Below are 27,985 nucleotides of genomic sequence, written 5' to 3' on the forward strand. Positions count from 1 at the left end.
GGGACAGTCCTTGTCCTGGCCTTGCATAATTGTGGATTTCACTCACTGGTAGATTGCAGCTCCAGTGAAATCTACAGCTTGCTTTAAAAAGCAAGGTCTTGTAAGTGTACAGGACACCTTCATAAAAGCATCTTTCCAAGTCCTGTAACACCAAAGGAGTTGAAATTGTGTGGGAAGGAACTTAAATCTTTATGTTGCCAGGAGCTGCATGTTGTCACAAGAAATTGAGAGATCCCTGGAGACAAACCTGAATTGTGTCCCCTGATTTATATGTATATTATATGTACAGAATTCATTGGTATATTGGCTCAGTCAGAAGAGTTACCATTGCTCCTGGGTTTTCATTGTTGGTGACAGATGCTGCCAGACTAGGGCTGTGTCATTTCATAAGTTTTCACCAAGTGAACTGTTTTGGATGTTCTCTGATACTATTTCCCACTTTGTAGTAGTAATACCATCACATCTGGAGTGTCATCAAAACTTTTTTGTGTTTTTTTAGTATTTTTTTCTAGCTAAGGACATGTAGGACATAAGAAATAATTCTAAACATCTCTTTCTTTTCATCACATCAGGCTTGCCAAAAAATCCTGGTTCGGTAACTTCATCAACTTGGAGAAAGAAGAACAGATTTTTGTGGTCATTAAGGACAAACCACTAAGCTCCATTAAGGCTGATATAGTCCACGCTTTCCTCTCGGTGAGTCACCCCAGCTGCCTCTTGGAGACATCCCTCACTGGTCATTCCAGGACTCCATGTGCCAAATGTCACTTTACAGGAGCTCTGCTCCTTCAAAAGCATCCTCTGTGGGTTTAATTTGCATGGCCTGCACTAATTAGGTCTCCCTTTGATAGGTATGCCTTCCACTACTGCAGCCAGACAAAAGGCCTGATTTGTTACTTTAAATCCCCACTTTGGTACTATATGGCAGAAAAAAGGGTGATTTCTTCTGGTGTCCAGAGTTTCAGTTGTTGCAGATGTGGTTTGTATACAGCCTAAGAAAGCAGAGGGAAATTGTCTTTTTTTCCTATGGAAAATCCTGGTTCTCATTATCTAGAGGTGCCAGCGATGAAAAAGTCTGCACAGCAAAGGTAATTTAAGAGGTTTTTTGATTCAAGGTAGTCAACAACATAATTAGACTTTTTCCAATAGAATTAAGAGAAGGAAACTTAATTTCTTATATATTTTTTGTCCTATTGATTTTTTTTCCCACAAAATACTGAACTCCATTTTAGTCTTTGTGATTCTGCAATGAACTTCTTCCCCAAAATCAGCTATAACCCTTGTTGCTGTACAAGCACACAAGGAGTAAGTGCAGTACATTAGTGAGCATCAGACACTGGTGTCCATCCTAGGCTGGTTACAAGCAGCCATATTACTGTCTCAATTCCATGCATTTAGCTGTGCTTTTGGGTTTATATTGTGGTGTAGTGTGTTCTACCATCTATACTGGTGATCCTGTGCATACCCCACGTGTGGTTTAGGTGTGATGTAGGGATTTGTGTGCAAAACCAGTGAATCATCTCTTACAGCAACATCCAAACTTAAAAGCATTGTCATAGCCTGCTAATTAACCCCTTAAAGTCAGCTTCTCAAAGAAATAATCTTCATTTTTCCTCCTAGAGATTAGAGACCAGATTTCCAAGTAATTTGTTTGGGTTTTTTTTAATCTGGCCCATTATGAAGCAATAAATAAAATATGAACATGTTGTTAAATTTTGGAGGAAAATGTGAAAGGTAACTGCTTGAAAATTGGGAAGTTCTGAAATTCCACTGTGGTTCTGAATATACAGATGTTGGATGATGTCACAAAGACTTCTCAGAGTTCTTTTACATATTGATAGAAGTTTGGGTGAGTTATTTGCAGACATGTGGATATCCCAGGCACTTCAAGTGTCCTGATGTCTATCTGACATCATAGAATCACCAAGCAACTGAAGTTGGAAAGGTCTTCAGGAGGTCTCCTGCTCAGAACAGGATCAGCTGTGAGATCAGACCAGGCTACTTAGGTGGTTTGTATATTCAGTTTTATATCCCACTGACTTTTCTGCCCACTCCCTTAATACCACATTTTGCTCAGCAAAAGCTATTTCTCAAAACTGGTGGATGAGGAGAAAAAGACTGAGTGTATGAAGCTGAGTAATTTATGTGTAAATTTGTAAGTGTATTGAGTATTCCACCAATAGTCAACCCTTAGATTTAGGTCAGTCCTATGAGCAGCAGTGCATTCTTCTGTGGTGCCCAGAAAACTGTGCTCTTGGTGATTTCACAAGAACACTGTACATTACAAATTCAACATCAGAAGCAAATCTAGCAAATGTTATTTATTCTGGAAATGTGTGTTGTTATAAACAGAATTTTGCAGATTTTTTCCCCTTTAGCACTGGTTCTACTATCTACTTCTACCAACCTCTTTCAGATCCCAAGTCTCAGTCACAGTGTCATCTCACAGACAAGTTTCCGTGCAGAATATAAGTCCACAGGAGGTCCTGCTGTGTTCCAGAAGCCAGTGAAGTTCCAGGTGGACATAACCTACACAGAAGGGGGAGAGGCACAAAAGGAGAACGGGATCTATTCTGTCACTTTCACACTCTTATCAGGTAACCATGGCAAAGCTCTAAAATGGGTGCAAGCTGGCTTGGTCCTTGCTGATAATAGAGGCCTGCAAATTGCTCTGTCAGAATAAAAAATATAACTGGTTTAACCTTAGGAAAATTCAGTCAGGGGCAAGGAGAACATCAGGTAGTGATGGAAATATGAGGGAAATGCAGATTCCCAGAGAGATGAAGTTGGCACTGCCATGATTAGTTCTAAAATGGCAGTTCTGCATACCAGTGTTAGTGTAGCTCATGATACTGGCTCCCTGTTTCATTCAAAAGTCACAGAGTCTCAGCTGGGCACTATGAGGTCATAGTTCCTTCCTTCTGACAGAAACATGCAGTCACCCTTTTCTTCTGGGTGGCCACATGCCCCCCACAGGGGCTGTAACAAACAAACACACCCCCTCACCTTTTCTGTCTTTACCAGAGGAGCCCCAAAGCCATTCCTCTTCTGTTGAGTCCAGCTCACCATAGTCCCTTTGGCTGAAGGACAGACACACAGTCAGGACACTTCTGGGGACAAGACTGAAGGGAAGATGTCTGTGATCCTTCCCCTGCAGCCTTGTGTGTGTGCTTGGCTCCCATTGCTCTCACAGCCTCTTGTGCCTCTTCTCTCCTCGCAGGTCCAAGCCGTCGCTTTAAGAGGGTAGTAGAAACCATTCAGGCACAGTTGTTAAGCACACATGACCAGCCTTCAGTGCAGCAGTTATCAGGTAAGTGGCTTCTACTGTCCAGCATCTCCAGCAGGGACAGGAAGGTGAAATGCCTCCCATAGCAGGAGGCTGAGGGAGGCCATCCCTCTGATTACAGCAAAAAACGAGCTCCATTCAGACAGAGCAGTAACTCCCTGCTCCCACCCTACTCCTCCGTTTCTCATTGCCTCTCCAGTGCTCCCAGCGCATTCCCCAGTTGAACAGCTTCTGCCCTCTGCCCGCCCAAAGAGCCATTTGCCCACTTCTCCATCAAAAGCTGCATCATCAACAGATCTTCCAGATTTTCTCCAGCTCCAGAATCTCCCAGAGTAGGGACATGCTCTTGAGGATATTTGATTTTCAAACCCTTCAGGCATACTTTAGAAACCTCCAACTCCAGTGGGTCCCTGAACAAATTTGAGATGTACTTTTAACTTAGCCATTAACATATGGTCAGAAGGTGGCTAATAGTTTCCAGCAGTGTGATCCAATTCTCAATACTGTGACAGCACAAATTCTATACTAAGGTTCTGCAGAAGCTATATTTTATCTATTTGAAAAGTAAATTTCAATTCCTTGTGGTGGTAGAGAAAGCCTTATATGTGTGACCCTGTGCAATGACATCAATCTGGATGTGCAGGCAGTCTGAATTGATAATACAGAAACTGGCCTCATCCCATCACTATGGAGCAGGTGTTCACTCTGACCACTGTAGTGGTTGTACACACACACACAGACAAAATCTCAGTGGTAACTCTTCTATCCTCTAAAAGGACAGAACAAAGAAGAAGGTGATAGTTGAAAACTTGAAGCAGATTAAGCTATTGGGAATGTGTCAAGGAAGGAAAACTAGGGAAAAGCAGAAAGAATGTGCAGATACTGGGAATAAATAGCAGCAAAGAAGAGCAGAGGCTGCAGCAGAAGACAGTGAGGCAGAAGGAGTGGGAGATGAAAAGGAAGTAAATAATATTATGCTTTAGAGCCAAATTATGTTCTTGACCCTTGTGTGAACAAGCCAAGACAAAAGTGGGGGAGTTAAGTTGGCATTGCATCCTACAATTAAGTCACAGATGTCCTTGGCTCCTTCTGGTCTAATAGTGTGGCTTTAGCATCCAAAGATAAAATAACTGCATCTAGAAGAGTGTATGCCTAGTACCTGAAAGAGAAATGTGCTCAGTCCAGTGTCCACTTTGCTTTTGGCCTCCAGCACTGCCTGACCCTTCTGCATGCTGGAATTCAGTGGTGCCCAGCACATGAGGTATTCTGTTCAGAAGCAGGGAAAATGAGGATACTATAACTATGGTTGATTCAGGATTTTGCTGTGGACTTTTGAAATTAAATCAAACTCAAGGAAGCAGCTATAATTTTCTGCCAGCCCTTCCTCTTGGGAAATGCTGAGGCTAAGTGGGAGTGAGGGGATTGAGATAGAAAAACATCCTTTAAACGTATTTCATATTACTCCTGATGCTATTTGAGCATTCCTTGTTTCTTCTGGAATGAAGTGTACCCTTACTTCCCTGTGAAGAAAACATGGTTTATAAAGTAAATAACTTGGTGATCTCTCTTAACTTCTTCACCCTAATATGTGCTAGCTACTGAGGCTCTGTAGAAAAATTTGAACCCTCATGCACAATTGCATGTGAAGCAGCATATCTCCCTAAGAGAGCCATATTATAGCAGGAATAAAAACCATTCATCTGACTCAGACTCAGGGAAGTGTTATCAGCATACTTTGCTATGAGAAATGTATCTGACTACAGTTTTGCTCTGGTTCTGGAATGGAAAAATGATATTATTTCTGCTGCCTCTAGCTACATGAGTGCATATTGTTCTAGCAGGGAAAACTCAGCCTGACCTGTAGTGCCAGAGTGGAACAGATAACTCCACATGGAGCAAAACCAAAATTAATGGTGTCTTGAAATTTAAAAATGAAAATTCCCTGGGCTGGGGACTTACCCAGGTAAGACAGCTCACAAGACAGGGTGCCAAACTGTTCTGTATCACACCACCTGACCTGATGAGGAATATGCAAGTCTCTTGAAAATGAGACATGCCAACCTGAAAATTTTCAGTTGGAGCAGCATACAGGAAAGAGAAAAAAGGAAGAGAAGGGAAATAAAGGGATTGTTACCAACAAAGAGACAACCTTAGCATCAAAGTAGGATGGCCCAGTAGTTCACATCCCCAGCCAGTGAGAGTAAGGGGAAGTAAAGGGATAAAAGACTGAAGAGTTCACATTCAGCACCTTGCTTAGCTGGGTGTCTGGTTGGAAACATGTCCAAAATCTTCCTAGAAATTATTATGGAATTAATCAGCATTACCCACTGAAAACAGAGCAAAGTCATCTCCGTTTCCCTTCTCCCATATTGCCAGCCCTGAACACTGCATAGGGATTGTGGTGGTTGAGCCCTGTTCAGGTTCATGGTTTGAGGACACTCTGTAGGCAATCTGCTGCTGCAACAGACTGAGCTCACCTTCACTTAGACTCTGTGTCCCCATGGCTCTGAGCATGTCCCCTGACCTGCAGCTCTGATTCAGCACAGGAGCTTTTCCTAGCTCCTTGTGCACAGACACATCCTGTGTGTCTTGTCTCTCCTGCCTTACAGTTCTGATGCTGTTACAGGTGGGATGATGGAAACAATCTGTGAAAGGTGTGTAAAGGGAGACCTGCAGAATGGGAAGATTTAAAGAATTCAGTATAAAGCAGAACAGCAAGGCCTGATGGACATATGGCAGGGAGAGTCATTCTCCCTGCTGCCCCTCTGATCTGCTCTGCAGCATCCCAGTCCCCTGAGCCGGCCTGCCTGGGTTTCAGAATGCATTTTCCTCTTTTTCATTCCTCCAGCTGAAAACAGTGTTTGTAGATGTCATGTTGCCCATGCATCTGTGTGTGTGAGACTGTTATGTACCTAATTTAGGCAGATGTGTTTCTGTGTCACACTTGAGCACCTTATAATATCCTTTCCTCCATATATCCCTTCATTCACTTTCATTTTTCCTTTCTAAGACTGCCTGTGTGTATTTCTTCTGGCATACTCTGAAGCAGGAAAATTGATTCCCTCCCTGATAGAAAGTGTAAATAAATTAAATCCATTCCAAAAGTTAATATAATGCTTCTAAAATCCACTGTCTCAATGGACAAATTTAGTTCAACATACCAGCTTTTTATCCTAATGTTTCAGGATCTCTGTGCCATAACTGCTGAGAGAATACCAGCTCTGTGACATGCATAGAACAAGTAGAGAGGGATTTATTGTTCATTTTTCCTTCTTAATGAAAGAAACTAGAGGCCAGCTTAAGATAGTGGGGGCCAAGTATCAAAAAAGCAATTGGAAAACATTTCTTCATGTAATCTAGAACTGGTGGAACTTCTTGCTGAAACAGGTTCTGAATGTGAGGAGCTTACAGATGTTCATCTTCCCCTGAGTACTTCTTACTCACAGGGAGGTTGGATAACTCCCTGCAGAGAAATCTCTATGGGATTGCTAAACTGCAGCAGGTTCAGGAAATCTCCAACCTGACCCTAGTGAGTGAGGCAGTGTTAGGAGAAATGTTCTGTATGCTAGGCTTGCTCTTTCACTCCTAGATGTCTGTGGGGCTGCTGAGGGAGGCAGGGCACCAGATCACAGATCACTGAATATTCTGAGCTGAAAGGAACCAGCAAGGATCATCAAGTCTGACTCTCAGATGGTTTTGGCCTTTGGTCTGAACCAGAAATAGTTGTCCATGTGTGCTTATTACTGGTATCACAAAAGCCATTACACTCAGTGAGACCATGAAAGGACCCCTTTGGGATCAAGAGGGAGTCTCACTGTCTGTGAGAGCAGTCAGCCTTGTCCATGAATGGCTCCATCCAGGGCCCTTATACTCAGAATCTCTACTTAGGTAATCCCTGGGCAGACTGCCCTTTGCTGGGATGAAAAGATCTCTCTCCACAGAGGACGATATCTCAGATTTGTTCCTTTGTTTCAGCCCAGCACTCTTTTCATTAAATCATGATCTGTTTTTCTCTGATGTCTTTGCATGAAAGAGTAATAGTAGCAGCTGGTGAATAGGGACACACAAAAGCCATCTGTGATCATTCACAGGGTAGCAATTTTTATTTCCCTAATATTTTCTTGCTTCTCTGAGCTTTGGCTTTAAGTGTGGGATGCTACATATTCTGATTTTTCCCATTTTCTCATGTTCTGGTCAATTAGCAGTACTGAAATAACCTTTATAACTTCTTTGTAAAAGGTTTTCCCTTTCCTTATTGTATTTATTGGGTTCATTTGGATTTTAAGTACTGACATCTCCAAGTTCAGAGCATCTCACTGTTACTGCTGGAAGTGCCTTTCATCAGCATAAATAAGTGTTTAGAGAACCATATCCAGCTTCAGAAGACCACAGTGCAAATTCTTGCTAGAGCACTGATCTGTGAATTCCGGGTATTTTATGGCTCACAAGAGCTGTGGGCTGGCAAATTGCTACCCAAAAAAAAAAAAAACCAAAAGTAAGAAACCTACAGAAACCTACATTTTCAAATGTTTGAAGGATTTTATCAAGATGGAAAAGGGAGTAAGGAGCAAATGAAGTGCTTTGCAGGATAAACTTCCAGCTGCAGACTCAAAAAAAAGGGATTCTTCAAATGCCGGTTTGGAATTGGATTGCAGGTCAGTTTTTCTGGGGCTCATTCAGCTCCCAAGTTTCTTTGTTTCCTTCAATCTTCTGTGACCCTTTGTGTCTCACATTCTTGTAGTGTCTAGGGTAATTACTTCATCTTGCTAATATAGTTCCACCTACAAAAAGTGCCTGGTTGGATTGGCAGAGCACTGTGTTTTTGCTAAACAGCTTTAATATTATTACTGAACAGCCTTCATTAAAATTAACTGAAGTAGTTACTGGTAGTCCAGAAATAAAGCATGTAGGAAAAAGAGTCCAAGCTCTCCAGAGTTTTGATAGGAAAACAGAGAATTTCAAATAAGCACAAAAACACTGGGGAATTTCAATCTGCATGATAACTGCCTTGGACCAGAGGAGCTGGTGGCTCCCTTGGCATCATCTCCCTTAGTGGAAGTGTTAACTGGGGACTGTGAGCATCTGGCAGGAGCTGCTCAGTGCTTTCTGGGATCCAGCCCTGCATTTGGAGATCTCAGAGGAGCAGCTGTTTGGGTGAGATTTCCTGGGTCTCAGAGATATCAGGAGCATCACAAACTAGGCAGCTTCCTTGTGAAATTTATGTAGGATAGAAATTAAAGAATAGAGACAATTATGAAAGAAAAAATCAACAGAGCTCTAGTAATAGATTCAGAGCTTGTTTCTCCTTTTGAAGAGAGGTCTTATTTTAACCAAAGCATATGCCATCTGTTAATGAACTGAACTGGGCATCATTTATGAAAGAACCTTGGTCAAATCCAAAGTGTGAGTGACTTCCAGCAGTTCCTATAAAATAAGGAATTGCCTTATCATCAGAAGGGTTGAGAGCTGATTCTGCCATAGTGTTTTAATTAAAAAAATAATCAGGACACATTAAAAATGCAGCTACATGACCCATCAGTGCTTCTCAGACACTTAAAAGTTTTTGGACCCTGGCTTTATTCACTTCTCATAACACCTGGATCCCACAGTCACTGGATTATGGATTACTATCCATGAGCAGAAGCTGACTGGCAAGAATCTTAAGACTTCCAATTAGAATAAAAAATCTGCTTTAAAATGATGGAATACTTTATCACATAGAGTATTTACTAAAGGAGATGTTACAATAGAAATTATAGAAATGAAAGAAGTATTAAAGTAATTATTCTAAAAGAGAAACTGAAGACACATTAACACTGTGTCTTTCAAGTGATGCAGTATGAGCTCTGGCTCTGCCTTGGGAATCGGGGAAAAAACAATGTGATCAGGTGTTGGAAAGACAATGCAAATAAAAATGAATTCCTGTGCAGTTCCTGGGAGTAGCCCTGACAATACAGAGAATTCAAAGCTTAGTTGTACATAAAAGTTTAAAGGAAGGCGAATTAGAAGTTTTATTAGTGTTCATTTGATTTTTTTTTTCCATAGTCTCATATTTCAGAAAATTTTACTTATTCATCAAAACTAATTTTATCATGTAAATCATTCTAACATGCAAATTTACTTTTTTGGGAACCAAATGGGGTCCAGAGCCTAAGATATTCTGCTGTCAAAAAGGCTCTGTTTACAATCCTTTTTTTGTGCTTCAGTCTTTTGACTTGTATTTTAATGACACAGCTAATGTATGTAGACCTGGCACAGCTGGCTTTAAGTGCTAAAGAGAGCTGGGCTGACTGCAAATGATGTAGGAAAAAAGGCAGTATTAACTTCAGGAGACGTGATTACTTTTTAATTTGTTAAAGTGAAGAAGGAAACAGAAATACCAATTTCAGGAGGATCTTAGTAACCAGCCACAATGTTTACCTGCTCTGACATTTTCCAAATACTACTTTTTGGTTTCCAGATTTCTGGTTACTGTGTGGCCAGTCAGTCTAGATACACTTGAGGGGAAAATTTCAGGTTTTGGAGGTAGGAGTCAGAAACTGTCTTCTGGTCATGTATGAGATTTTCTTTGCTCTTATGTGTTCTTTCAAAGCTAAGTTCTGCTAATGGTTGCATGAATGCTCTGGGGTCTACCACTATAGATCTTCATCACTCTGCATTAGAGCAAAGGGTAGGTGACTCTGAGGGGGCTAAACAGGAACCCCTAAAAGGCACAAGACAACAAAGTTGTCCAAGTTAGTAAAGAAAAAAAATTACACAGACCCATGAGTAAGACTTCTAGTCATTGACTTGATGAGGAGCTGTAGGCTCTTCTCAAATCTGCTAGGCATCTTCAGGGAGAAATGTATTGAAATTGTATTGTATATTAAATTCTTTGCCTGCTAGAGCAAGCAGAGAATTTCAAAGGCAGGTAAACTCCTGGCCTCTCTGACACCTCTATTATGTTGTTCTAGGTCTTGAATGTTCTCTTCTACTTCACCTCTGTCCTTCTTCCTCTTTCTCTCAATCTTGTGCCTTTCTGAGAGAACTTCCATGGGTATTATCTCCCACTGACCTCTGCCAGCCTACTTTTAGCCTCAGGGATGGGGAGCATGTAAGCACTTCTTAGGTGCTGTGACCTGTGTCACTGGACCCAGCAGCTGCCCTCTCTACTCCATGCTTTCCGAAGTGCCCTGTGCAGCACAAGCCTGGCTGCATCAGAAGAGATGCCTATCCATGCTCTTCTAGCATGAGTTCAGCTCACCCAAGCATATCCAGCACCCCTTCCTCCTCTTATGAAAGTACTTTTCTCAATATTTGAGGGGAGGAATGCTGAGAAATTATCTTCCCCTCTGTCCTGCAGACTTTGTAGCAGATAGGGAGTAGTTAGAGCTTCCTGGCAATTAGGGATTTTCAGCATATGTGTGCATGTTCCAGAAAGCCTATTTCTTGAATACCCAAGTGTTCATCAATAGCCCAGGCAAGAGGAGATCTGAGACTGATCTGAGTGCTTTAACTGGTATCCACCTGCTCAGCAGTAAGCACTCCACATTGCCCAGGAACACAGTGATTTAGATCCCAAATGCAAGGGAATCCTGGCTGACAGCAGCAGATCTGGCTTGCCAGCAGGTTCCACATGGAAGTGTCCAGCTGGGCTGGGCCTTTCTGTTTTAAAGCTAACATGTGGAGCTCCTTCTGCTTGTTGCACCTGAGTAAGAAGCACCCAGTGTCTGTGGCAATGGGAGCTATACACAAAGTGGACAATAATGTCTTAGAGCCAGATTCTGCCACCCTTTCCCAAAGTGCTTCTATTGCCTGTGAATACTAACCTTGAAAGCAAGAGGAGTAAGAAATTGCACTGAGTTAGACTGAAACTTTGAAATTATCCTAAATTATCCTATGGGGTTTAAAAGATGGTTTGAGCTGTACAAGTAGCCTCACTCCATGTCCAATAGCACGGGGCTAGATTTCTTCCCTCTCTCCGGGTTTTTGATGTAGATAAATGAACTGGCTGAAAATTTCCTGGCTGTTGCAGACTAATTTGCAAAACTAGCCAGGTGAAACACTGTATTCAAGACTTATATTTTGCTAATGTGGTGGCAGAGTACATCCCACATCTCATAAATACCTCTAGTTACAACAAAGGGGTGAGTGGAGGCACCAGTACTGAAGCAGCTCCACTCTCAGTCACAGGCCAGGTTTGCACTGGCATAGAGTGGGTGGCAGAACTTGGTCTGGGTTGTGTAAACACCACCAAGATGTGTATATGTTTCCTGCTTCAGGTAATAATGTGCTAAGTTACTACTTTATGCACAGAGGTATGGAAACCTTTTTTTATGTTTTTCCCTCCCTTCCTCCTCTTTCCGTTCTATGATCCAGACACCACTAACTGTATGGAGTTGATGACTGGCAGACTTTCCAAATGTGGTAAGAACTTCCTTCCCTTCTGCCTTTTCACCTTCCCCAGCCCCTGCTGAGCAACATAATATTGCGCCGTCCTGTCCTGTTGCACCCCCTCCCTTCCCTATCCCTGCTCCCCACGCTCTTTTCGAGGCTCCCCACCCTGTAACAACCCACTATGTCTTTCACTCACCTGGAGGACACAAGCACATATCCCTTTTTCTGTTCCTCCCCATCCATGCACAGATGCACAGGCTCCACCACAGCTTTCCCTTTCATAGCACAAATGTGTGGTGTTACACTTGAGATATCCTCTCTCACTGTAACCCAGGCCAGTGATTTTCTTTTTCTTTCCTGATTTTTTGTTTCCTCCTTTCTTTACTTGCTGCTGTTGATCCATGATTCTTCAGTCCCTTTTCTGCAGTGAAGCTGAATGCTGCCCTGCTAGCTGCTGTCTCCCTTGGTTTCCTGCTATTTGTTGAGACAGGAATGCTGTGTTAATTAACTCCATTTTGCATCCACCCCCTTCTTCCCCAGATGTCCTTGGGGTATGACTCTTTTAAATTCTCCATAAGACACACTGCATATTATGTCAGACACTTGGCTAGTGGAAACTGTCATAGTTCCACTCTGGACTTGGGGAAGGATGCTGTGTCTCTAGCAGGAGAAGTGAACCTACTGAAGATTTGGAACTTTGCAAGGAATAAGAAAAAGTTTCCTGCAAAACTTTCAGCTCAGCTTACTTGGGCTTACATGAATTGTGGTTAACTTGTTCCTAGCCTTCCCTCACCTCTCTGCACACATGGACTGCATTCTTTCTTTCATTACTTGAGCCTCTTCTCACTGCTCCAAATACAACAGTGGAAAAACCCAAATATTAAGAGAGGCTGTTTTTGTCCTATTATTCATGTCTTGAACAGAAAGATTTTGTATGAGAGAGCTCTGTTCTCTTTAGATTTCCATCCTGGTATCTAGGTTGAGTTCAGATATCTCTGTGAAAGGGAAGACAAGATGTCAGGAAAGTGTTCACTGAACTGGTTCTGCTCTCCAGCTGGACCTGCAGCTGCCACACTATCTCTTCATTAACTGAAGAAAGTTGTTCTGGAATTGTTCTGGAGTCTGTAACCATTAAGGGAAGTTGTCATAGTGGAGGTAGTATTAGGTTTATGCATGTGTGATGGAGGCAGAATTTTGCCTGTTTCTTGTGTTTCAGGCAATCTCTTTCCCTTTAGTTGCAGCTTTGCTGGTGGGAGTTTTTCCTTTGCTCTTAAAGTTCATTTAATTTCTTGGGTGACTTTTCTGATCTCATTAAGACTCATTTCAGACCTTCAGCTTCTTAAAGGCATCAGGCAGCAAATCTCTCTTCTTCCTCAAGACTTTGTTTCTTGCCTGGAATCTGGCATTCACATCATGCAAAAATACAAAATGCTGATTCTGCTGACTGCTTGCAAGTTAATTGAGCTATAGAGATAACCAGCCAGTGCCCTGCATTCTCTAGGAAGAGAGCATCACTGCTCACTCACAGTTCATACAGGCCCTCCAGCTGTCACCATGTCAGCAGCAATCCAACAAGGGACAAAGAGGACAAGGTGAAGGCCAGCAAGGAGACTGTTTGTGGCAGCTGCAGCACAGACAGAAGGCAGAGGGAGAGAGGAGACAGGATGGCCTGTAGGGGTTTAATGGAGCTGTTTCCTTTAAATCACATTCCTGTTGGTGAGCTCACAGTGTAAGATGTGGTGACTGCACCATGCTGAATTCCACCCTCGTGTAGAGTGAAGAGCTGTTTCTTCTGCTGGAGTTCACCCATGGTTTAGGCAGGGGAGTGAAAGGGAACCATGTGAGCATATTGCCTATTTTTGGGAAACCATTGTGTGTGGTTCTGAAGGTGAGAAACCACCTAGTCATCTAGTAACAATAAATAGTGTATGAAAAACTGTATCCTCTGGGGATTTAGACCTCTGTGTTATTCCCTATTCTGTCAGTGAGCACAGGAGGTCATTCTTGTAAAAAGAGTTAATGCTGTAGCAGGAAGATCTAATCAGGTTCCTTAGGCCTGGCTCAGCCATTTCAAAGCTCTGGTGGGAATGAGGAGCATGTTTTCACCCACTGTAAACCACTGAAAGCTGTAATTAATAGCAAGGCAAATTTATTTAGTCATTTAAATTTTTATTATTTAAATTTTTATCTCATCTTCTGCTAGCACTGGTCATCAGTCTGAGAAGTGATTTTGCATACAGCCAGTGGCATTGAGAACAAGTTAATGTTGGACAGCCAAGGTTTGTCATAGGAGCTGCCAATATCCAAATGACACAACTGCTGCTGTATCAACCCTACCTGTGCAAATGAGAAAACTGCTGCCAACTTGTAGTATTTCACAATAGAAGAAAAGAATCTGGCTCATAATAAATTAAAATGCATGCTGGAGTAAAATATTTTCTGGTTCCACCCATCTCAGCAGTGGAATGGGCATTGCTGTTGTCAGAAAGACTAAACTGGTTTCCATGAAGTCTGTTCAGAAGATTAAATTTACCTTGTAAAAATTAAAGTATTTACATATAAAATACAGCTGTAACCTGAAAACCATCTACAGGAGTGTTACTTTAGCTGATCTATTCCCGTGTGTATTCTCAGCCAAATCAGTTTAGTGACAAATAAGCTTTACCATTTTATGTGTTGCTGTTAAGCCTTACAAAATGAGCACAGCTGTAAAAGGACAAGCTGGATTCTGTTTCTTTTGAAGCAGGATTGAGAAAACTGTTTATTACCATCTAATCTGGTATTTATGTCTATCTCACTGAAGAATAGATTGTATAATTAAGGTTCTACTAGGTTCTGCAGAGCCTTTACATTAAAAACAAAAATCAAGATAATACATAAACTGAAAAGCCCTCCAGCTTCAACCACAAAGCTGGGAATTAAAAAGCAAGTATCATTCATTGTATATTGAATACACTGGATCTGAATCAGTGATACACACCACACAGAAGCCTATGGTGCCATTTCAGTAGTCCTTGGTCAGGAAAGAGCCTTCACAAACTTTAGTTCACGAACTTCAAGTCTGTCATGTAGTGAGCTGAGAATTTCTTTGGATGATTGGTTTCATGGTAGGGCCTTTGGTATGTAGCCTTTGATACAGCTCCTCTTCCCAGCCATTCCCAGTTTTTTGGAGTCATTGGCAAGTATGTTTTGCCAAGGTGCTGGCTGCTGAAAGGAGCCTCTGAAAAACCTGCCTTATCCTCCACTTTACCTTTGAGATTAACCCAGGCAGACTGTAAACTTCCCAGTCTGCCACTATTTGAGGACGAATTTTACTTCTAGGTAAGGCCATCTTTGCTTGTTATTCTTCCTCTCTGATGATTCTCAATAAATTCTTCAGTTATATCAGTGGCCCAGTGGCATGGAAAGAGAGTGATGACAAGAGGAGGAGAAGGTTATTAGTATGGATAACTAGTGCAGCTCCAGTCAGATGATACTGTCATGTTAGGCACTGCACAACCATACACTCCTGCAAAATCTTGGACAATGACCCTATGCAGGCTGGAAAGAAGGCCTTGTGTTTACTTTTAAATATGTATCTTGTATTGCTGCTTACTATTGAAAACCTGGATTCCTGGCACCAGAGTTAAACAAAAAGCTTTTTGGGTCCTTTTGAGCACCAGTGGCTGTCACTAAAATCATCTGATCGAACCAGAAGCACAGCAAATCCACTTGACTTTCTTATCTCACCAGTGTATCTCTCTCAGATCTTTTGCTTCCAGTGTTTGGGACTTGACATTTTTTCTGTTCAGAGCCATCTGATCTTGCTGGCCATGGCCAGTCATCCTCTGCACACAGAGAACCACGCTGCAGTAAAGGCTTCTCTTTGTAGCTCCCAGCAATCACAGTTTGATTTATACAGACACAAGCCCATGCCCATAGTATTCCAATCTACTAGAGAGGTTAGGAATCATTTTGTAGTTTCCAACTGGTTGCATCACATTTGGGTTGCAATTGCAGCCTGTAGCTTTGTAAGTGTTTATTTAGAGTCAGTTTTTGGTTTTAGTAACAGCAGCAAATACCTAGACTTGGTTCTCGGAAGTGATCTTGACCCACATTGGCATTAATTAGAGTAATCCCACTTCTGAAAGTAGTTGTTTATTGGAACAGGAGGTTTGTGATTTGCAGTCAAAAGGTTGCAACTGTTGGCAGAAATATTGGTGTCAAAACCTGCCAAAGAAAACACAGGCTGCCCACCCAGCTGAAAAGGCTCTTGTGAGCACTGCCACTCCATGAGGTGGTCAGAGCAATGGGGTTTTAGGAACATTCCTGAAAAATGTGCTGGGTCCTGGTTTTTCTGAGCATGGCTACCTCTCCAGTTCAAACTGTGATCCAGGTGAGACACAAAGGAGGAAGACCCACCTGAGAGATCAAACATTCATTCAAATTGGGTGGATGACAACAAGTAAACCAGTGGTTCTAAAGAGTTCAAGCCAGGTTTCTCAGTTATCCCTGCCCATTCTGTCAGTATCCTTTGCTGTCCAAAGGAATGGCTGACTCCCTACATACTGTAGTTCCACATCTAGTGTTGTGTTGGGAAGACATTTCCAATTCATGCCTCATGTTTGGCACTGTAGAAGAAGGTAGCCACAAAAAGGTGGCTTGGCACTAGAAGTTATTCCAGATGTATGGAACTTTATGATTCATGTTAGATCCTATTCTGACAGCTATGGTTATATTTTTACTATGCAGTACAAGATCTCCTCCTCTTTCTCTGTAATAATGTCTAATACAGAAAAACACAGATATCTCACTCTTAATTAAGATCACAGTGCTTTATATATGATAGCCCGTGTTCCAGGAAGCTACATGGAAATACTTGCTTGCTGTACTAAGCTAAATTTGAGATGGCTTCTCAGAAGATGAAATCATGTTTTGAAGTGGTTTATTCAGTGGAAATGAGGAAGTAACATTTCACCAGCATGCACAGGTCATCTGTCTCCTTAGGAACAGGTTGAAGAACTTGAAACCCACAACATAATATGTGATCATCCATCTGGCAGGAAAGATCAAAATTGTATTATTAAGTGCCAGTGCATTTCTGGTATTTTTATAGGAAAAAAGATAGGAATAAAGCTGCAGAAATCTCTGAGAGAATGGATAGCAACCATAATGTCATTTGCTATGGTTTCACAGCTGTGGATCATCACTTCCCCCTCTCAGCACACACTTGTGCAGGCAGATCTGTATAAAGCAACAGGCAGATACAAAAAATTCATGGGCTTAAACCTTTACCAGCCAATTTGCCAGAAGAGCATGACTCCATAACAGAATCTGGCATTTCTTCATCCCACCACTATCCTTGCCTGCTCTTTCAGTGCCACCAGCTGTCCAGATGAATGTATGATTCTGTCCTCTCCATCATCATGTCTCCTTTTTTGAATGTTAGATGGTGGTGCTGGATTGGCCAGAGCTTTTCATCAGTAACAGACACCTTTGGTTCCTGATCCCTTACTCATGCCTTAGCTCTGCTGGAAGCAGCAGCAAGGAGATGGGCCTCATCCCTTCAGGGCTTTGCTGCCTGTGTTCACCATTCCCTAACTCATTATTCCAGAGCTACCTGTCTCAGTAATACTGTGAGGAGAGGCTGAACTGGATCCCAGCTTCACTGTGGATTTATGAGAGGGAGCAAAAAAATGTGCAAGACAGAGAATGGCTATCTGAATTCTAGACACAAATATTGTCCATCCTCCTGCAGAGGAGATGGGATGTTGTAGGGGAGTGAGAGCAAGAATGGGTTATAGAGCATTTAAATGTCAGATTGCTTGTTCAGGTTTGCCCAGATAAGTAGCAATTGGAAGTTCCCACCTGCCAGTGGCATGGATACCTGTGCCAATGCTGTGTCATAACTTGAGTAGTTCCTCAGTTCTGCAGTAGTTGTACAATAGTTCTGCAGTTTGTTCCTGCAGACACTGTTTTCAGTTGGCATTTTTACTGGCAGAGTCTAAGGGCTCTGGAAAGTAAGTCACCTTTCCCAGCTGCAGTTCAGGTTTCCTCCCAATAAACTGGAGTTGTTCCCTGGACTTTCTGTTAGTAGTTAGTGGGCTGGGTGAGGCATCTGTCTGATTTGGATTTGTACAGTGCTTAGGCTGGGGCCTTTTCAGTCTGGAGGGAGACTTCTACACAGTACTACAATTAAACAAAGAGGAATGGCCCACTTTATCTTTCTGTTATCCCTTTCACTGCATATACTCTTGGAGTTCTGTGTTTTAAGTAATTTGTTTCTGAAAGGAAAAGGGACTCTGCCAGCAGAAAGCAAGGAAAAAGATCAGAAAAATGCTGCGTCTTAACGAAGAGGGCTAGAACTCTATGAAAGGAGCAAAATAGATTTGAAAGAAAATGGATTATCACCCATTAATAAGTGCTTTAATGCTTTACCTGAAAGAAGTTGAATTTTTGTTGCATGGTTCACTGCAACCATAGCTGCTATCAAAAACAGAGCAACCTAGAGAAGAGAAAGACAAGGGCTAAAGAGAAAGGAATGAGTAAAGGAGAAAAACCTTAGTAGCAGAGGCAGACAAAAGACAATCGGGAAAGATGTGAAAGCAACAGGGGAGGAAGTAAGATAGGCTGAGAAAATACGTCTCTTCTCACTGCAGACCTATGTTTTCTGAACCACTTTCTCCCAAAGCCCAAAGTATCTCAGGATATACAGAAAGAAAAGGTAGAGGATAATCCCACAGATAGCATATTTGTTTTGTGCAACTTTTGTGTTCAGCACCACAAGGATTAGTGCATTAACAGTACATAGACTTCAGAGAGATGGTTTCACAGGAGAAGGAAGTGCCTCAGGGTTTGCTTCTGTGAAGGCAATGAGAATGTTGCTATTTGCTTCAATGAAAAGAGGGCCAAGTCCTTATCTGACTGTCTTAAAAATGTTACTAAACAGCAGACTTTAATCAGTAACTGAAGCCTCCAGGCTTGTCCTGAAGCTGCTTGTTTACCACCTGCTGTTATGTTCTGTGGAAGGCTATGAGGGTCTTTACAAAGTCAGAGCAGGGTCTTTGCCAGGTGCATCCTTTCCTGGTGTCACTTGTGGTGCTTGGAATGGTTCCCCTTATTTTCTCCTTCTTGTCTTACCTGAGTGCTCCACTTTTGCTTGGCTTCTCAAAGTGATGACACCACTGGGGCTAAGTCAGAGTCAGACAGGCTTCCTAAGAGCAGCAGATGATATACTGAGGACTGTGAGGGTTGATACAAACTGCCTGCCCAGCTTCCTTCTATGTTTTTGTGTCTTATCTGAAGCCCTGTTTCTTCTTTTTAGTGCTTGTTATATTCAACTCCATTGACAGTTTTAACTTCTTTCATGATATTTGGCTGTGACAGTGTTGCACACTGGTGCCCCAAATCAGTTCCTTCTCCATAAATATATTTCTCTCAGCACCCCTTCAATACATGACCCTTTCATAAGCTTCAGTGCTTGTTTTCAAACCCATTCCCTTTCCCTGTCTTGCAGCAAACAGCTCCTTGGTCTAACTCAGAACTGCACATATCCATCTCCTCCTAACAGACATAAACCTAATGCTCTGAGCCTCCCCTCCTGCCTGTGATCCTTCTCTCAGTTTCTCACCCTTTCTACCCTTTACACTTTCTTTGCTCTGTGCTGATGAACATTTGCTCTCAAGGGGAAAGAAGACCTTAGTCTGTGCATGAAACACCAGGGATGTTCTGAAGAATCACTGAGCCAAAGCTTCATCCCTGTCCAGAGGAAATGGGATGTCATCTCACTTTCTGAAATAAGAAAGGCAGCTTTTTTGAGGCCCCTGGTGGACTTACAGGTGTAAGAGCCTGACACATCTTGCACTGAATGCTAGGCATGGAAGATTGCTGAAAAACCTATTCCAATCCATCATCGCCTGCATTTTCAAGTCTTGTTTTACTGGATTTAGAACCTCAAAGGGAACTGAGAACTAACAGGAGCAACACCCTGCACCATTTTCATGCTTCCAGCATAGCTGACCCATTCTTGTGTATCTCCAGAGTTAAAGCATGAGGAACTCCTTGTCTATCCAAAGAGCAGTGTGAACGCCAGCCCAGCATCAGTTTTTCCTTGACTTCCAGGACAGGAGGGCATTATTACCTACTATTTAATTACAAGTACAAAAGGCCAAGGAAGGAAAGGGTTAGTGAAATGGCCTATTTTAGTTTTCAGTAGCTTTCTAAACGTCCCTAAGGATTTTCATACCTCACATTAAAATTTTAACTGAAAAATGCTGATTGTAAGGAATCCAGTAGTGATACAGGCAGTGAAAAGCAGACTGTTAAATACTTTTGCTGCAATAAATCTCCAGGCACTTGAAAGCCAGTAGGGCATGGGGAGGAGAAAGGGTGGATGAAATATGGGCTGCGTATTTTAGTAGGATGATTAAAAGTCCTGTATCAGGACCCAGCAAATACAAGATATATGATTTCTTAAGTGTTTTATTGCTCCATTCTTGCAAGTTGTACTTTTGTCACTGTTCCTGTCTATATGAAAACAAAAAACTTTACCAATTCCTGCAGAGCATTGCTTACTCTGCCCTTTCTTTCCCTCTAAGCTTGTTAAATAAACTGCTCAGCTGAATAACTAGAGATATTCCTACTCTTTTCTCCCAACCCAGCAGTCTTTTCCTCTCCAGCATTTTTTTCAGTGCTCTTTTCCATTCTCTCTGCTGACTCCATTTGCTTATGAAGATGAGGGGTCCAAAGCCACCTGAGAACCAGATCTGCCCACATTCCTGCATTCAAGGCTGAGTGTTTGCTTTCTTTTTTCTCTTTTCATTGAAAAATGGTATCCACCTAAAGAAGTAGAAATGAGTCTGAGTAGATAAAAGTGAGTCTGTGCAAAGTCTGTGCCCACAAACCTAAAACAGTTTTAGGGAGGCTTCTTTCAGGAAATCTCTGACATAGAAGTCCTAGATGTGGAACAGATATCCCCTTTGCCAAGCGTTTGCAGGCATGTGAAAGGGAGCAGGTGGAGCTCAGGGAGGCCTGAGTCCAAAGTGACTGAGTTTAGTGAAAGCCTTTCTCCTCTTAGTTGGGAATCAAGGTACATGCTTTGCCTGGTTGGTTATTTGTGCCCATCAGTAAGGCTTCAGTCAGTTGGGTGAATGATGCCCTTCCAGAAACTCATAACCTGTTGCTTTTGGCTTTAGTGTAACTGAGTGACAGAACCAGGGCAAGCAGAACATTAACCACAAAGCAGCAGGGCACAGAAAGTCGAAGAATGAATTAGATTAATAAGATTCTTCACTGTATTTGCCAGGCATTTGATTTTTCTCAATACCCGTTAACAAGCAGGGGAAAGCAGTCACTACCTGGTTAGCATAGGGCAGGAAAAAAAAAGAGTAACACATTCAGCTTTGCAGAGCACAAATACTATGTATTTCCTTTGTCTCTGTGTAAGATGATGGTATCTGTCTAGCATTTTCCATTAGAGAATAAGAAAGTACTCAACAAGCTCTTCAGTTGAATTGCTGTGCACAGAAAGTACTTGCCTGCTGTAGTTACTGGGTTATGTTTGGAATTAAAGTGAAGGGAAATACATTATGATCAAGCCTCCAGTGTCCCAGTCTCTGCTATGAGGAAGCCCTTTGCTCCTGACAGAATGTTCTCATCTTGGGGATGAAAACTTCCACTCTTCACAGCATTCTGCCACATTGGAAGGCAGGTACAAGGTACCCATTTCCTTTCAGGAGCTGGAGATAAAAATTATTTGAATTTGATAGAACAGTAGAGCAAACAGTCTCAATATTGAGAAAACCATCATGGAGTTTTAATGATCATGAATAGGCATCACCTCCGTGGTGTACATCAGATAAAAAACACCCTCAATATCCATGTTCAAAGAGTTTAGTGTGACCCTTCTTATGTTTGATAAAGTTTAATATCCAAATCCAAGAAAATCAAAAAGGACTGGAAATTCCCAAAAAAAAAGGGAAGTAATTGGTCTCTTTCCCTCAATAGCATCCCAGAGCCTTTCCTCAGGTACGACCTTCCACACAGCCTCTAACACAGAAGTAGATTAAGAGCAGATAACTGTGCTGCCTGGAGGCCCACATGGCACAGAGGCTGTATTCATGTGCCCAGTGCCCAGTCCTTGTTAACACTGCAGCCTGATCTAGGGGCTGGCTTAAGGAGATGCCTGTTCCAGTAGCACACAGCTCTACCTCCCTCTCTGGCTCCTAACTGCACTGGAATGCATGTGAGAGCCATGGAGGCTGTGTTGGAGAGAGAGCATAAATTCAGGGCAGTGAGGTAGTAGGTCTTAACCCTGCCAGGTCCCACAAACAGGCAGATGTATACCAGCCTGCTTCCACATTCAGCATCTTCATTTACCTGTTAAGGGAGGATCTGAAGGTGCTTAGAAGACTGCAAAGGTCTGTGCAAACCACAGACCACACATGCAGATGGCAACAATCATCTCAGCCATAGCTTATTTTCCAAGTGATGATTCCCTGGGACCACTCAGGTGCTTCAGGCTTAATCATGACAAGGTGGCAAGGAGAAACTCAGAACGAAATAAAATACCAGCAAGGAAAACCTAATGCCTCGTGTAGACAGAGAGCTTAGCAAGGCTGCAAAGTAATCATCAGTGAGCAGCCACATGGAAATACCCTGTGTTTGTAACAGCAGGAGTAGGATGGGATTTGCCTGTGTCCAGCATTACAGTCACTGACATTTCCATATGGAGTGGTCAGGTAATGGACTGACCTATTTCAGTCACATGGTACCCACTCAGGAAAAACCTAGGACCTTCCCCCTAGGTGCTTTATGCTCCCAGGTTCTTTATTTCTGTAGGTGTCCCATCCTAAACACTCTTCCTCTTCCTGCTCATTGTCTTCATCCCCCACACACCCCCACGCACGTGGCTCTGGATCTCCTCATCGTGTTCTTCTCGTTAAAAACCCCATTGTTCATTTGTTTGTTTGTTCTCTCTCTTTCTCTCCTCTTTTTCTCTCTCTTTCCCTCTCGTTTTTTTTTTTTTTCCTTTCTTTCTTTCTTTCTTTTTTTGTCTCCTCTGTTTTGTGTACCCAGGCAGCCCATTGAGTAACTTCTTTGACGTAATTAAACAACTTTTTTCAGACGAGAAGAACGGGCAGGTGAGCCATCCCCCCGGCACGCCAACCAAGCATAGCGCAAACAGCAAGCGGAGCGATTCCGGTTCTAATGACTATGGGTCTAGAGGAGACAATAAGTACCCTGCTGGCAAAGACAAGGCAAAGATGGTCTCATCAGTCGGCCTACAAGACCAACCTTAAATAAACACATAAAAAAAAAAAAAACTAAGAGAGAGAAAAAAAAAAAAAAAAAACAAAACAAAACAAAAAAACAAAAAACAAAACAAAACAAAAAGAAAAAAAAGCAAGAAAGAATGAAAGAATATTCCTTAGCAAGCTAGCCTCTAAACTAGAAGGATGTATATACCTTGCCACAACAGTACAAAACTGTCTATAGACAAATTTTGTATGAAGGAATGACTGTATATATATACATATATATATTTATATATGATATATAATATATATCTCAGAAACAAACACAAAAACAAACGAATGAAAGAATGAAAAGAAAAGAAAGAAAAGAAAAGGTAGCACAGATGACAAACCCAGTTCACCAGATCTTGGGTTGTGGTTTTTTTCGATTGATTTTTTTCCTCCCTTTTTTTGAATGTTTTGCTTTTTTCCTCCTTCCTGATTTTTTTGGGTTTTTTTTGGTTTTTTTTTTGGCTTTTTTTTTTTTTTTTTGGTTTTTTTTTTTTTTTTGGTTTTTTTGTTTTCTTTTGTTTTGTTTCTTGTTCTGTTCATGCTCTCTCTGTGTTTCTGACGACACCACTTGTTTCCGCTCTGCTACCAGGAATTATCCCGAAAAGTTAACATGTCAGCCACGGCTTCACCTTCTGTGCTCTGCGGACACTTGTTGACGGAAGGCAACCGATGTAGACTGTCCAAGGACCAGTCCTGTTTGAGGTTCCCAGCCTCCCCTCTCCCTTCAGGAAGTGGGCTTCTCCCCCACTTCTCCCCAAACACCTCCCCAGTGCACGCCTGGTGGTTTTTTTTTCCTCCCCTCTCTTTTTCTTTTTTGGTGCTCCACAAGAGAGATCTGCTCAGTTATGGGATTGCAGAGTCTGGGCTCAAAGGAGGTTGCAAATTGTTGGAGTGAATTATTTACCCTTGGCAACTTCTGTCCGCGCAGGTGAACGCAGCCCGGAGAGGGAGGGTGTGGGGAAGGAGACGGGTGTAGCGGGAGCGCAGTGTTCCAGGAATCCAGAGCGCGTTCTCATCAGAAACCAGCCAGGAGCAACTCAAAACTAAGCGTTGAACCAAGACAATATTGGGGAGCTTCATCACGGGATTTTCTTATCTTTTTTCTTTTTCTCCCCACCACCTTTTCCTTTTCTTTTGCCCTCTTTTTTTATATATACATGTATATGTGTGTGTATATTTATGTATAAATATACATACATACATACATATATATAGACACACAAACTAATTGGTTTTTTTATACTGTATCATTTTGCTTTTTAACCTGCTGGAAGGGGAAAGGAGTAAACATAGGAGGGAGAGGGGGTTCAATGAATAAACACATACAAACAAAACATTAAAACTTAGGGAAAAGGCAACTTCTGGTAGCAAAGAAGAGGGACAAGACTCTGCCAAGGACTGTCTCTCCCATCACCAGGCACAGTTGCCGCTGCTGCTACTGCTGCTCCTCCTTCAACACCTTCCTCCCCACCTGTCAACTCCCTGCCACTGTGCCACCGTGCTGGGACCTTCTTCAACCAGCTGGATCCTCCACCACACCCTGCATTTAGAGGCAATTGTTGTGTTGCTAGTGCTGCATTGATATCAGTATTATTTCTTTAAGTTACCAGTTTCATTTGTTGGCTTGGGTGATTTTTTTCTTAAAAAAAAGGAAAAAAGAAAAAAAAAAGAAAAAAAAAAAAAGAAGATGAAGAGGAGGAAGAAAAGAGACTTATATTGGGTTTTATTTCCTCTGTGTGTATGTGTGTGTGTGTGCAAAATCACTGGCACTTAGTTCATCAGAGCAAGACAAGGTGGAGTCAGGGCAATGGGAGACTTAATCACGAAGCTACTGTAAACTTTAAAATTTACTGCAAGATATTTTTATAAAGTTTTTGTTTTTGTTTTGGTTTTGTTTGTTTTTGTTTTGTTTTTTTTTTAAGGGGAGGAGGGTGGGATTGGGTGGATGGGGACCTTTTTTTTGTGTTTCAGTTATTAGGTCTTGGTTATTTATATATACATATATATATATTTAAAAAAATAAGCTGTTAGATATATCTTCTGTTTAATAACTGTGTAGAGGCAACATTGATTCTTATTTATTTTGCGGAGGAGGAGGAAAAAGGACACAGAAACCTTGTAAGTGTTCATTTTGTGACTTTGAGAAAGAAGAATTGCCGCCTTTTTTCCTCCTCCTCAAGAGTTATGTGACCAAGTGTAACTTATTCTGGCCCAAGTTCAAAGGTTAAACAAACAAAAAAAAACCGTGGTTTTACGCGTGGAAGACAAAACACAGTGAGAAGTATTTCTTGACTGAGATTTTAAGAATGTAGGCTTAGCATTAGTGTTCAGCTCTTTTATGACCTTCGATTGCTGCTCGTTGGGTTCCTATGGGTGTATGTTGTATCGCAAGATTTTTTTTTAATGATAATGTTGGATGAGTTCTTTTTGTTGTTGTTGTCGTTGTTGGTTTTTTTTAATCATTTTACCCCTTCTTGGACCAGTTTTACTTGTACATAGGTTTGAAGATTAAAAAGAATTTTTAAAGACACAACTGGGGCAAAGACCTTTGACTTCTGCCCTGTTTCCCCATTCCCCCAAATGGGAGGGATTTATTTTAATTTTTTTCTTTTTTTTTGCTTTATTTATTTATTTATTTATTTTCCCTATTCTTAAACTTTCTCTCTCGTATTGCTGTGTGCATGTCAGACACCAGGGGGTGATGGCTGGGGAGGGGGGGAGGCAAGGGTGCAGGAGAGGGGGGCAGTTTTAATTGCATGACATTGCTGTAAATTAGTCTCTTTTGCTTTCGTTGTCTTTCCTGCCTCTGCCCTCTCTCTACTTCTCCTCCGAGCTCCCCTCCCATCACCCCCGTCCTTCTTTTCCCTCTTTTCTCTTCCCTTGTGTATAGATTTTGATGCTTCTGTTACATTGTACCTCTACAAAAGGCTGGGATTTCAATACAAGATAATAATAATAATTTAAAAATACCTATATCAGCAAAACCCATGTGGTACAAGCAGGAAGGGGATTACTTACACAAGATATAAGAATAAATGAAAGCAATACCTCTTGTTATCCTTCCTATTTTGTACTTCGAAGACACACACGCGCGCACACACACATATACAGACACAAACTGACATTATTTAATGGTTTGAAATGGACAAAAAAATCTGATGTATCCCTTGTTAAATAACTGTGAGCAACTTTAGTTCAAAAACCAATAAATTCATTCAGTAAAGATACCAGCTGTCGAGTGTCCTGTTTATGTCCACGCAAACAAACTTCTGGCCGGTGCAGAGCGGGTAAGTACCGTGGCACAGTGTCCTGCACCCGAGGAGCTGAGGATGGCAGCTGAGGAAGGCAGTTCCTCCTGGCCGTGGAACTGACACCAGGTCTGAGGAGCAGGGACAGCTCCACAGGCCTGGCTTTCTGCAGTAAAGAAACTCCAAAAACTTAATCCAAATTCCAGAGCAATCGCACCTCACCGAGTTCTGGTGTGGATGGAAGCCACTGTGCCAAAAACCACGACTGCTTGTGATTGTTCTCCTCTCTAACCGCAGCTTCTCGCGTTGCTTCCAGATTTAGCTGTAGGAAGGAATTCCACACCCTCCCTGCCTGAAACGCTCAGTCCCACACATTTGAAAAGGCTGCTCAGGTACGTCCCTGGCACGTGTGGGTCTGGGGTTTGTTGCTGGTTGTTTGGACAGTCCGTGTGGCTGCTGGCTTGTCACAGCTCGCTCTCCCTTCTGTCCTCTGGCTGTGTCACTGCCCCAGCAGGTCCCTCTGGGCTCTGAGCTCCGCAGGGCTGGGAGCGTGGCAGGCCCGGGCTCACACAGGGCCCTGAGCACGCCCAGCCTGGCGCTCCCCACAGCCCGGCCAGCCCCACACGTGTCCCCTGCTGCCCCCTGCCCTGTGGCCTCCCCAGAGCTGCCCCCAGGCCAGGCCAGGCAGCGTTTCCACCAGCAGAGGCCATGAGGTGCCTGCCCCTCACGGCAGGGAAGGCGGAGGAGAGCTTCTGGAAGGTTCCGAGCCGCCACCTCGGCCTCAGGGATCCTGTGGAGAGGTGAGGGTGGCTGCAGAGCCTCTGCCCTGCCTCTTATCTACACTCTACACACTTTCATCCAGAAAAAAGCAGAGTGTTTATAGGGTCTTTGGTGGATTCACTGGTCTGCTCAAACTGGAGGGGAGTGGAGGAGCTGAGGGAGATGAAAAGGTGAGGAGAATTGAAAGCACTGCAGGATTTGGTGTCTGTAACAGTGGAAACGCGGAACTGAGAAGTAGCTGTGTATCATTTGCATCTCTGTAAGTGAAAGGATGTGCTGGACTGCAGGGTAAGGGGAAATGGGATTTAAGGGCACTGTGGCAGCAGGGGTATGCTGCTGCTTTTTCTGTTTTGCTCTCTTTCTCCAGCAGTCCAGCAATGTTCATGACTTTCTGTGATCTGTTCATGTCTCCAGTACTATGCACAATTAGCATCCCCGGTACTGCTAATTATGGTCTTCAAAAGCTGTAAGAAGAAAATAAGGATTTTGCAAAGTGGAGGACCTCGTGCTTAGGGCCTGCCCACATTTATTCTGCCTTTTAGTTTAGCCATGTTATAATACAGTCTTATATTACCATCTGTAGTGCATAGGAGGGGCTGTGCTTCTGACCAAATTGAGTTTATATTTAAACTGCTGTCCACAAAACACCCTTCTTATTTTATAGCTTAAATCTGAAAGCAAGTAGTGATTGTAGCTGGGGGTTTTGGTCTGCCTCTGTGGCTGAGCTAGCTGGATTGTCTCTGCTGCTGTCCTCATCCAAACCCCATCCCAGGTGATGGCTGATGAGATGCTGTGAGCTGTGCTACCTGCACTTTTTTAGCTGCAGTTCTGAGCTCTGTAGCTCTTTGGTTCCCTCGGAGACTTTAGCTCTTTGGACTTAGTAGCTAAAAATTCTTTCTGATTTCCTCTGGGTGAAGCAATGCAGCATAGGACCTACCAGGAGTGTAAATTGAAGACAAGACAAGTGTGTAATACTCCATTTGGCATTTTCTGTTTGTCTGACACGTGTC

General features: G+C 42.5%; 1 protein-coding gene across 21 annotated transcripts in view; it reads left to right on the plus strand.

Annotated features, from left to right (window-relative positions):
• BRSK2 (BR serine/threonine kinase 2) overlaps positions 1-27,882 on the plus strand; it is a 304,732-nt gene extending 276,850 nt beyond the window's left edge. For 8 of the 21 annotated variants that reach the window (XM_079310032.1, XM_079310052.1, XM_079310043.1 and 5 more), the window contains 5 exons: positions 573-696; positions 2,417-2,597; positions 3,221-3,310; positions 11,645-11,692; positions 22,766-23,335. In XM_079310032.1, coding sequence (XP_079166158.1) covers positions 573-696; positions 2,417-2,597; positions 3,221-3,310; positions 11,645-11,692; positions 22,766-22,941 — 619 coding nt within the window. In that variant the 3' untranslated portion in view covers positions 22,942-23,335. Of the gene's footprint in view, positions 1-572; positions 697-2,416; positions 2,598-3,220; positions 3,311-11,644; positions 11,693-22,717; positions 23,336-23,536 lie in introns of those variants that run through there. The other 13 variants (XM_079310048.1, XM_079310042.1, XM_079310044.1 and 10 more) reach the window with 5 other exon arrangements.
• Positions 27,883-27,985: the final 103 nt, after the last annotated feature.

This window comes from Erithacus rubecula (assembly GCF_903797595.1).
Source record: "Erithacus rubecula genome assembly, chromosome: 6".
NCBI lineage: Eukaryota > Metazoa > Chordata > Aves > Passeriformes > Muscicapidae > Erithacus > Erithacus rubecula.